Genomic DNA, 11,881 nt, shown 5'->3' on the forward strand with positions numbered 1-11,881 from the left:
TTCCCTATCACTGCCCCGTTCCTGCTCTTTGTTATAGTTCAATATATTTTAAGAGAGGGAAATGATAGTAAAAATATCTGTTCTCCAGCAAAACCTGAAGCAACATCAGAGGAACTGGGAATGAAACAATTTGTTCCTTAAGGGGGAACTTAATGACTAACAATTGCTTTGAAATGGGGGAACAGTATAACCGTGATGCTCAGGGATTGTTTAGACTTGGAAAAGTGATGGAGTTTAGGTCAGGTCAAGGGGAAAGCTAATATCAGCCATTGCACCTGGGCTGCATCTGCTCTACAACTATAATTGTCTTTTCACACCAAGGTCACTAACCTGAGCAGCCGATGCCATGTACAGTCCTAGTGGATGTAAGGCACAGGTAGTTTTTGCCTCAGTGTAGCTTGTCGGGATCACCTGGAGCTGTTGAACATTCCTGGCTGGAGGGACACACTCCTTGGACTCAAAAGGAAAGGAGTTGATAGAAAAGATCACAGGACTGACACTAAAGAAGGGTGAGCTGCAAAAGGCAGAAGCAGACAACTCATCTGGGGTAGCTGAGATACCACAGTGAAGATGGTGCAAAGATCACTATGTGGAAATTAGAAAAATAAATCCTTGGCCAGGCATTTATGACAAGTCTCTCTCAGGTGGATTTTCTGATGTCTAATACAGTTTGAGCGCTAATTGAAACATTTCTCACCCTGAGAGCATGTGTGGGGTGTCTATCTGGTGTGGATTCTCCTATGTCTAATAAGGTGTGAGCTCTGATTGAAGCATTTCCCACACTCAGAGCATCCATAAGGTTTCTCACCTGTGTGGATTCTCCTATGTGTGATAAGTTGTGAGCTCCGATTGAAGCGTTTCCCACACTCAGAGCATCCATAAGGTTTCTCACCCGTGTGGATTCTCCTATGTGTGATCAGGGTAGAGCTCTGATTGAAGCTTTTCCCGCACTCAGAGCATGTGTAGGGCGTCTCTCCTGTGTGGATTCGCTGATGTGTGATCAGGGTAGAGCTCTGATTGAAGCTTTTCCCACACATGGAGCATGTGTAGGGTCTCTCACCCATGTGGAGTCTCTGATGTGTGGTAAGGGCTGAGCTATAACTGAAGTGTTCCCCACACTCAGAGCATGTGTAGGGCGTCTCTCCTGTGTGGATTCGCTGATGTGTGATAAGGTTTGAGGTCTTATTGAAGCTTTTCCCGCACTCAGAACATGTGTAGGGCCTCTCTCCTGTGTGGATTCGCTGATGTGAGATGAGGGCTGAACTATCAATGAAGCATTTCCCACACTCAGAGCAGCCATAAGGTTTCTCACCCGTGTGGATTCGCTGATGTGTGGTAAGGGATGAGCTATAACTGAAGCGTTTCCCACATTCAGAGCACATGTAGGGTCTCTCTCTTGTGTGGATTCTCTGATGGGTGGTCAGGGCAGAGCTCTGATTGAAGCTTTTCCCACACTCAGAGCATGTGTAGGGTCTCTCACTGGTGTGGATTCGCTGATGTGAGATGAGGGCTGAACTACCAATGAAGCGTTTCCCACACTCAGCGCATGTGTAGGGTTTCTCTCCTGTGTGGATTCTATGATGTGTGATAAGGTGTGAATGCCAACTAAAGCTTTTCCCACACTCAGAGCATATGTAGGGCCTCTCTCCTGTGTGAATTCGCTGATGTGAGATGAGAGCTGAACTATCAATGAAGTGTTTCCCACACTCAGGGCATCCATAAGGTTTCTCACCAGTGTGGATTTTCCTATGTGTAATAAGGTGTGAGTTCCGATTGAAGCGTTTTCCACACTCAGAACATCCATAAGGTTTCTCACCTGTGTGGATTCTCCTATGTGTGATAAGGTGTGAGCTTTGATTGAAGCTTTTCCCACACTCAGAGCAGGTGTAGGGTGTCTCTCCAGTGTGGATTCTCCTGTGTGTGATAAGGGCTGAGCTCCAATTAAACCCTTTCCCGCACTCAGAGCACGTGTAGGGTGTCTCTCCTCTGTGCATTCTCTGATGTATGAGAAGGTCAGAGCTCCCATTGAAGCTTTTCCCACACTCATGGCATGTGTAGCATGTTCCTTCCAAGTTGATTATCTTGCATGTAGTAAGGTCTGAGTGGCTATTGAAGTTTTCCTCTGGCCTGTGCTGACTCTCACAGGCTTTTGCTTTTTCTGGGAGTGCACAACTCCTGGAATCATTCCCTTTGGAGATTCCTGATGTCGTCGCATGTGGTTCTACTTGCTCAGCATCTTCCTGCTGCGGTTTCTCCTCATTCTCACTCACCATCCCAACACCTGATGGAAGACAGAGAGAATCCAGAGAGAGGTCACTCCCTGCGCCAGAGAGAAAACAAATCTGAGAGAAGAATGGAAAAAGGGATGAACAAACCAAAATACGTGTGGGAGAGATCAAACATCTCAGGAGCTGATTTTCCCCAAACCATTCCCCAGAGGAGAGAGAGGAAGGGATCAGTTCTGGGTTCGCATCTCACCAGAACTCTCAGGGAAAAGTGAGATTGGGGAGGGACCTGCTGCCAGTTGTCAGACAGGATAGGTGGGAAGCCATGAGTGACCTTCTGCCTAATGATTCCACATCTGCAGGGAACAATCCTGAAATTGGAGAGCTCACAAGGTCTTTGTACGGCATCCCAAATGTTTCTTGTATTCACGGACAGTTTTTGAGTTGGTTTAATCAATTCCTCACCTGTGCCGGTAGCTCTTGGGAGCACTTTTTTCTCAGAATTGTGGAGGTCTGGGACCCAAGGCTCTTCCCCTTGTTCCAGATACAAGATCACATCAGGTTTGGAAACTGGAAACCCTGCTCAAGACAGAAAACAAGGAAGTTCAGTGGAATTTGTGGGATAATTGTGACAAGAAATATTTAATGGTTTTAACCCAAGCTCATTTTTAAGTAGTAACATCCCAAAGCCAGCTTCCTTGGCTCAAAGTGGCAGGAGGGTTGTTATTATTATTATAAATCATATTAATTACCATAGTGCCTAAAGGCCAACTAACAATGGGTCCCTGTTGTGCTAGGCACAGTACAAACCCAGAATAGTAGATAGCCCATGCCCTGAAGAATTTATAGTCTAAATAGACAAGACAGACAGAATGGGGGAACAGGTAGAACCCACCAGCACAGTGAACTATGTGAAAGCAGAGTGACGGATCAGATGAACACAGGGCATATATATCGAGACTATTGTAATTTAATATTACAACTAGGGCCAGTGTTTTCCAGAAATTGCCACTATTACTGCATTTTTCCCCCAAATTACTCTTCATTTCTGGAATCACCTTTCATATTCGGAATTTCTGAACAGAGCGTGGGTGGGGCATGCAGTCACAACCCCCCAGATTTCTGCCCAGAGATACCTGACTCATCCGCAGGGTGAAGGGCAGAGAATGGGGGCTGGCTGCTTTTGAGACTTGCTACCAATTTCTTCCCTCCTCATACAAGTCTGGGCTCAACAAAACCACTGTGCAGTTTTCCCTGGGCAGGCAGGGCACTTGGCAGTGGGACGCTGGGCTCCCTCATCATGCTGCAGAGTGGACAAGCGCTCACACCTGCTCTCGGCTGCTTTCACAGCACCTCTCCCCTGCTCATCTCCCCAGCACACAGCTGGCTCTAGGCTCTCAATATCCAGTGTCTAGGCCCCACCACCCCCACACAGCTGGCTCCTGTCCCCTCCCCCCCAATGCACTTTCATGCTGTAAAGGATTATATATTGCTCATGTTTGTCAATTACTCGGTTTTCATTGCCAGCAAACACTTGCCCTACTTATGACTGTTATCTGTATATTTGAGCCAGCCCTTGAAAGCATGAATACTTCACAGACTATGATGCTGAGATGGGCCAGATGATACCGGGGAGGTCTCAGGGACGGGTTTCCTGTGCAATCTGGTATCACTAAGAGGTAATGAATGCCAGATCTCAAGGCTGGTTATGCAGATCTCCATCTTTGAAGCTTTGCCCCATGCAGAAAGGGGCAGTGACTGATTTCACCTCTTTCAGGAGATTGAAGAAGACAGACAGACTTTTTGGGGAGAAACAGCTGAGTTTGAGCTGACTGAGGGGGATCTTTTTGGGCTACAAACTGACATGACCTGATAACCAAGAGGCAACCCTTTAAGAAAGGTTTTAATACACTTTGGAACCAATCATGGATTCCCAAGAGGACTGATGAGAGGACGATGGTAAATACACATTTAGATGTTCTTCTTGTTTTATATGTTTTCCCCATAAGGCTTAACTAATGGCACACTGTCATGGATCCATAGGATCTGTGCTATGCCCTGGCTTTTAAACTGTCCTTGGGAGGTGCCCCTTGAGTGCACTAAACCCCAAAGGGGGCCCACTCTTCCACAAAGATAGGCCATGTAGCTTCAACACGTGAGACTGAGAACTCTGGCTTCAACACTCCTATTTCAACCTGTGAGCTCTGCCAGCAGGTCCAGCTGAACTACACTCCTATTTAGAGACTGTTCCTCATTCATGCTTCAATGCACCTCAGAAAGTTTTCGCTGTGACATGGGGCAGACTTTTAAAACATAGCAAGGTTTATTAGTCAACCGAAACACAGCATTGGAAAGTCCTTAGATTAGCACAGAGAAGCAAAAAAGACAATATAGTCCATACTGGCCAATGTGCTTGAGCCATACTACTCTAGAAAACAGTTTAGCTTCCTTTCACTGTGCCTGTCCATTTGTCTTTGCTTTGGTAGAGCTCCCTGCGTCTAAGAGCCCATTTCTTCCTGCTCCCAAAAACATAACAAGTCCATGTATGCTTCACTAAGCCAAGCTGAGATCCTCCCATGGACAGGTGACAATTATTCCCTTGTCTCTGTTGAGTATTCAATTGATGTAGGTTGGTCCCTATGACCCATTCATATCACCCCATGACAGCTATGTGACAGAACACCTCATGTCTCCTGCTCTTTTTAACCATAGCAATACCAATCAGAGGGAAACTGAGGTGTGCATTGGCATCTTAGAAGTATCACCAAAAATCCCACCTCTATCACACACACACTGCTCACAGCCCTTGGAGAGAAATCAAAGCACAGGAACTGGATGTTAGCCCAGTGCAATCCTTAATCCCTGGTCTAAAAGGAGAGGCATGTGGGTCCCTATCCATAGAGAGTGTGGAAGCCAATTAAGAATTAACAAGGATTTGAAGAGATCTTAATGAATGTTAGTTAGTTAGCTTGAGTTAGGCTAGCTGTGACCCTAATGACATGAGATTTGTAGAAGCAAGATAATGTAAGACAGAGTGAACTGTGTGAAAGTTATTATGACCTTGCAATATGCAGTCTTGCTTTTTTCTAGTAGTGAGACAAATAAGATAGCAAAGAGGCTTATGTATAAACAAATGCAAATGTTTTTTTTTACTGTCTCCATGATTGCTAGAAATTGTCTGTAACAAAAGTATAAAGGCTTGATGTAATTGTTTACCAGTTGAGAGACCTGTCCGGGACTGGGGTGACCCTGTGTCCTATGGCACTCTCTCCCTCCATTGTAATTACTGGAGAAATAATAAAGTATTTGATTTTGCTGCACCCAAACAAAAAGCGAGAACTGAGTTTTTCTCCGACAATTTGGGGGCTCGTCCGGGATGGCAATGCCCACGGACCCACAGACAGCTACTACGGATCATTCCCCTTCGAACCCCATGGCGCCACATGAGAGGTATGAGACCTTTTGAAATCTCTATTGGGGTATCGGAGGAGGACAGTCCGTGAGGACATCTGTCTCTGTTGGGCTCACGCCATCTGAACTTATTGACTGTGCAGCAGGATCAAATGCAAAGTGGTATTGGGGAGAGGCCCCAATAAGGTTAGTTTATAGCAGTATAGGGAACTGCTGAGTTGGCCAACAAGGTATATGCATAAGGTAATGCATAGGTAAATGCATTAGAATGCACCGGTGCTGAGGGGTTTTTACCGCCTCAAGAGGGGTTGTCATACCGCCTCATGGTATTGGTCCGGACCAGGTAAAGATGCATCGTGGTTAAAAAAAAAAAAAAAGTTTAAAAAAGATAAAAAGGTTAAAAAAGGGTTAAAAAAAGGAAGAAAAGAGGCCTTGGTGTGTGTGTGTACACCAGTGTGAGTGATCGTTATCGGAAGACGCCCAGAGTACCCTGTGAAGTGGAAGCTAATGATCAGGACTGCTCTAACGCAAGCCCGGTAACTAGTGGATCTTTAGGAGATCCGACCCACGGTGGGCTGACTCAGCCTGGCATAGTCCGGCGAGGAAGCTGCCTGGGTCTAGGAGTGTGTGAACCCATCTTCCCTCCCCTTTCCCTTCTGTGTGGGCTACTGACAATCTGTTCGTCTCACTGGATGCAATTAGAGTAAGCGGCGCCGTCTCCCAGAGACTAGCCGAAGCTCTTTGCTGAAGGGAGGTGTAGGAGAGTCGTAGTCTTCCTTGTGAGTCTCTCCTGTGTGAGTGCCCTGTAGGGAAAGATCCTTAGTTTCTGAGCCGCTAGCGTGGACAGGGCACCCTCTCTGTGTGTGTAAGTGGAAAATGGGTAAGGGACAGTCTAAACATTCCACCTTACCCCCTAAGGGTACCCCAGCATATTACATGTACGTACATTATGGTCCTAAAACCTGCAGGTATTTAAATGATTGGAATCTGTACACACGTGAAAATTCATTTAAACAATGCCCATTAGAAGGTACCTTCAATCTAGATAAGATCATATATCTCAGAGGAGCTTTAATCACCAAAGAAAAGCCTCTGACACAGTGTGAGCAATTTGTCTAGGAACGGGTTAATTTGAAATTCGGCTTCGCCCAGAGATAAAGGAGAAGTTGTTTTGTGTTCAAGGTCAAGAATCAGTGCGGACTATGCTAAGTCCAAAGAAAAACTGCTTTCAGCCCCAGCTGCTTGTGGAAAATAGAGACAGAGGCAAACCAAAGGCAGTACAAGTTACAGAATTGGAATTATATTTGCAAAGCTTAACTTTCCAGTGAGACATGTGTGAGTATTAAAGTGGCTTAAGGCTTGGGGCATTCATATTTTTCCTGTGTGAGGTGGGAGCATTCCCAACATTCTCCATTGTTGTTTTATTATTTTTAATGAAGCTTTAAAATTTGATTATATGCCGTGTCAGTCTGATCACCTGACATGAGGGATAATTTGGTAACAGGAATTTGTTACAGTTTGGTGAGCAATTAAGAATGGGGGAACCCTGCAGAATTTACACCATCTATCTGTTTTACCCTTGTTATTTTTATGTTTGCTTTGTTTGGTATTGTTGGTGTTATATGATAAGGATTGCATGATTATAGGTGAGCACTAATAGAATAAGGAAACACTATTTAGTTTTGGTTCTGTTCTGTTTAACCGGTTACTGTTGTTTTTCTGCTCTGTTCATTTGGGCGTTGGGTGTGTGAGCGGAACTGAACTTCTCGTTCGTAATTCCTTAGGCCTTGTCTACACTACAAGACTATTTCGAATCTACTTAAGTCGAATTTGTGGATTCGACCTTATGAAGTCGAATTTGTGTATCCACACTAAGGACACTAATTCGAATTTCTGAATCCACATTAACAGGGCCGGCATCGACTTTGGAAGCGGTGCACTGTGGGAAGCTATCCCACAGTTCCCGCAGTCCCCGCTGCCCATTGGAATGCTGGGTAGAGCTCCCAATGCCTGCTGGGGGAAAAAATGTGTCGAGGGTGGTTTTGGGTAACTGTCGTCATCGAACCGTCAATCACGCCCTCCCTCCCTGAAAGCGCCGGCGGGAAATCTGTTCGCGCACTTTTCTGGTCGGTTACAGCGCGGACGCCACAGCACTGCGATCATGGAGCCCGCTGCGATCATCGCTGCACTTATGGCCGTTGTCAACTCCTCGCACCTTATCATCCACCTCTTCCACGGTCAGCTGCTGAAAAATCGGGCGAGGAGGCTCCGGCAGCGCGGTGAGGAGAGTGGCGCAGACCTCTCAGAAAGCAGGGTACGCCGGGCAGTGGAGATCATGGTGGCAATGGGTCAAGTTCATGGTGTGGAACGGCGATTCTGGGCCCGGGAAACAAGCACGGACTGGTGGGACCGCATAGTGCTGCAGGTCTGGGATGAAACAGAGTGGCTGCGAAACTTCAGGATGCGTAAGGGCACTTTCCTTGAACTCTGTGACTTGCTGGCCCCTGCCCTGAAGCGGCAGGACACCCGGATGCGAGCAGCCCTGAGTGTGCAGAAGCGAGTGGCTATAGCCCTCTGGAAACTTGCCACGCCAGACAGCTACCGGTCAGTAGCGAACCACTTTGGCGTGGGCAAATCTACCGTGGGGGTTGCTGTGATTCAAGTAGCCCACGCAATCGTTGAGCAACTGCTCTCAAAGGTAGTGACTCTCGGAAACGTCCAGGTCGTCATAGATGGCTTCGCCGCGATGGGATTCCCAAACTGCGGTGGGGCTATAGATGGGACTCACATCCCTATCCTGGCACCAGCCCACCAGGCCAGCCAGTATATTAACCGAAAGGGCTACTTTTCAATGGTGCTGCAAGCACTGGCGGACCATAGGGGACGTTTTACCAACATCTTCGTCGGGTGGGCGGGCAAGGTTCATGACGCGCATGTGTTCAGGAACTCTGGTCTGTTTAGACGCCTCCATGCAGGAACTTTCTTCCCGGACCACAAAATAACGGTTGGGGATGTGCAGATGCCTACAGTGATCCTCGGGGACCCAGCCTACCCGCTAATGCCCTGGCTCATGAAGCCCTATACAGGCGCCTTGGACAGTGAGAAGGAACTCTTCAACTACCAGCTGAGCAAGTGCAGAATGGTGGTGGAGTGTGCTTTTGGACGTCTCAAGGGGAGGTGGCGGAGCTTACTGACTCGCTCGGACAACAGCGAAAAGAATATCCCCGTAGTTATTGCTGCTTGCTGTGTGCTCCACAATGTCTGTGAGAGCAAGGGCGAGACCTTTTTGGCCGGATGGGAGGTTGAGGCAAATCGCCTGGCTGCTGTTTACGCTCAGCCAGACACCCGTGCCGAAAGAATATCCCAGCGGGAAGCGCTGTGTATCCGGGAGGCTTTGAAAGCAAGTTTCCTCGGAGAGCAGGCTAACCTATGACTCTCCACTTGATTTTAAGAGACGCTGATCCTGGGCCTGTGTCTCTATGTGTTGAGTGAGATCTGCAGTTACATACCCCGTTCTCCAAGTTTCCCCCACTTCCCAAACACGTTTTAAAACAAATTAAACGGAACAGTTATTGTTAATAAATCTTTCTTTTACTTTGCATTTCTGTTCTGGGTTTGAAACATGGACGCATACTGTGCTGGGTACGGTGTGCACTGATGTACAGACCGCTTGTACAATACAGGACGGACAGCCTCCTGCTCCTACATAGGTCTCTGGGGTGGGGGATGGTTTCAAGTGGTTGTGCATGTAGGGGTGGGTTTGCTGGAAGGGGCGAGTGGGGCCGTCTTTGGATAGGGATTTGGATGCAGGCTCTGGGCTGTGGGTTTGGGCGTAGGAAGGGGTGATGGGTGTGGGGGAAGGGTGAGTATCTGTCCGTGGATGAGGGCTCTTGTTGGGGCTCAGGGCAGCGGAGAGGATCGCGCCTACGGTGGAAGTGCATGGTAAGGGCAGCATGCCTTAACATTAGGGGGTGGCAGGCGCTAGGACCGTGGACAAGCGTACACATCACAGAATGACCCGGGGCAGCATACACCACACAGAGTGACCCTGGTGACTACTGACTGCAGTCTGTGTGTGCCCTGCAGTTGATCCTGCCCCCGATACTCTGTACCCTGCTAATGTAGGCTATCCCGTGCAATTATAAATCCCCTGCCCCCACATACACACAGTCTTGTGACACGAAGACGTGACGGAAAGAGTGAACAACAGCAAACAGCTTTTATTAATCTACTACATAGTGGGGTGATGAAACTTGGATTTGGGACTGGGTGATCCTGTAAGGGAAGCGCTTCGACACAGTTATAGCGTCAGAGGTGTGTGGTACATTAGCACTCAGCTGTGGTGCAGTGACAGTTCTCACGGCCCCTACCGCCCCTCCGTCTTGTAATTTTAGGTGAGGGGGGGACAGGACTTCTTGGCGTTGGAGGGTGGTTGCAGATACAGTGCAGGGGGGCTCTCTCCTCCTGCCTGCGGTCCTGCAGAACATCAACAAGGCGCCGGAGCGTGTCCGTTTGCTCCCTCATTAGCCCAAGCAGCGTTTGAGTCGCCTGCTGGTCTTCCTGCCGCCACCTGTCCTCCCGTTCGCTGTGTGAGCGCTGCTGCTGAGAGAGGGTCTCCCTCCAGTGGCTCTGCTGGGCCGCCTCGGCTCTGGAGCAGGCCATCAGTTCCGCGAACATCTCGTCCCGAGTCTTTTTCTTTCGCCGCCTAATCTGAGCCAGCCTCTGCGAGGGGGATGCCGGGGCAGTCCGGGAAAGAGCAGAAGCTGTGTGATGGGAAACAGTAAGTGATTTCCTTGAACAGATACATGTTTGCGAACAGTGAACACAGTGTAGTCAGTTTCTCTGAACAAGACCATACAGGGCACCAAGTTCCACGAGATCTCAGGACAAGTTCGAGATTTCGGAATACGCTCTCATTGGCGTTGGAGGGTGGTTGCAGATACAGTGCAGGGGGGCTCTCTCCTCCTGCCTGCGGTCCTGCAGAACATCAACAAGGCGCCATTGCACAGGAGAGCGGACAAGCGGGGAGAGACAGCTGAATCCGTCTTGCAGACAGTCCTGGTAAGCCTTAAAGTAGATAATGCTTATCATTTAGTGGATAGCTGTGCTCTCCTGCTAAAGGCAATCTGTAAAGCAGAAAGGCTGAGCCTTTTCCAGCCCCTCCCGCCAGTGCACGGGAAAGATCAATGTATGCTTGTTCTCTGTGGCCTCCAGCACGTGGCTGTTAAGCGAGGGTCATTGTTATGCAACCTAATTTAAAACCATTAACAGTAGTAACAATACACTAATTGCCCTACTTAGATGCAGCCTGTACAGAACGACATCACCCTGAGGCGGGTCACTCGGAGTCAGAGAGAGCGGATGCTAAGGGAAGCCCTGCACAGACCAGGACCATATGCAGCAATGCTGGTGGAGGCGATGGTTCCTATGTACATTAGGTTGTCCTGGCGCGGAAGAGTGTGCTTCCACGGAGCACCCAACAAGGCACCTCTCCCCAGGAACCTCCTGCGGAGGCTTTTCGAGCTGCTCTCTGAGACCTTTTTTGAACTGTCCCAAGAGGATTATTGCTCTATTCCTATATGTGTGGACCTACTTTTTGTATAGTTTGAGATTTTAAATTTTTTATATAGTATTTCTATTTTTTATATACCTGTTTTTTAAAAAATAAATGTTTCCCTGTTTGTAGCACTTACCGCCTGATCCTTCCCCTGATTCTGAGTCCGGGTTAACGGGTGGGGAGGGTTGGTAGGGGATCTCTGTGAGGGTGATGAAGAGATCCTGGCTGTCAGGGCAAGCGGTATTGTGTTCGCTGTCGCCTGCGCCGTCCTCCACAAACCCTTCCTCATCTTCCCCATCGGCGAACATCGCCGAGGAACTGTCCAGGTACACTATGCCATCGTCAGAGTCCACGGTCACTGGTGGGGCAGTGGTGGCAGACCCACCGAGAATGGCATGCAGTGCCTCGTAGAAGCGGCATGTCTGGGGCTGTGCTCTGGAGCGTCCGTTTGCCGCTCTGACTTTTTGGTAACCTTGTCTCAGGTCCTTGACTTTCACGCGGCACTGCATCGCATCCCAGCTGTATCCTTTGTCTATCATGGCTTTGGAAACCTTCTCGAAGGTCTTTGCATTCCGCTTGTTGGAGCGCAGCTCCGAGAGCACAGACTCCTCGCCCCACACAGCGATCAGATCCATGACTTCCCGGTCAGTCCATGCTGGGGACCTCTTTCTATTCTTGGATTGCCCGG

The 11,881-nt window shown here is 48.5% G+C and overlaps 1 protein-coding gene across 1 annotated transcript; it reads right to left on the reverse strand.

Annotated features, from left to right (window-relative positions):
* Nucleotides 1-249: 249 nt before the first annotated feature.
* LOC120385089 (zinc finger protein 501-like) lies at nucleotides 250-2,808 on the reverse strand. The gene is made up of 2 exons (XM_039504212.1): nucleotides 2,691-2,808; nucleotides 250-2,281 (listed from the first exon to the last, which is right to left on the reverse strand). The coding sequence occupies exon 2, from the start codon at nucleotides 2,271-2,273 to the stop codon at nucleotides 720-722; it is 1,554 nt and encodes a 517-aa protein (XP_039360146.1). The 5' UTR covers nucleotides 2,274-2,281; nucleotides 2,691-2,808; the 3' UTR covers nucleotides 250-719.
* Nucleotides 2,809-11,881: the final 9,073 nt, after the last annotated feature.

The sequence above is a fragment of the Mauremys reevesii genome, linkage group 17 (assembly GCF_016161935.1).
Source record: "Mauremys reevesii isolate NIE-2019 linkage group 17, ASM1616193v1, whole genome shotgun sequence".
Taxonomy (NCBI): domain Eukaryota; kingdom Metazoa; phylum Chordata; order Testudines; family Geoemydidae; genus Mauremys; species Mauremys reevesii.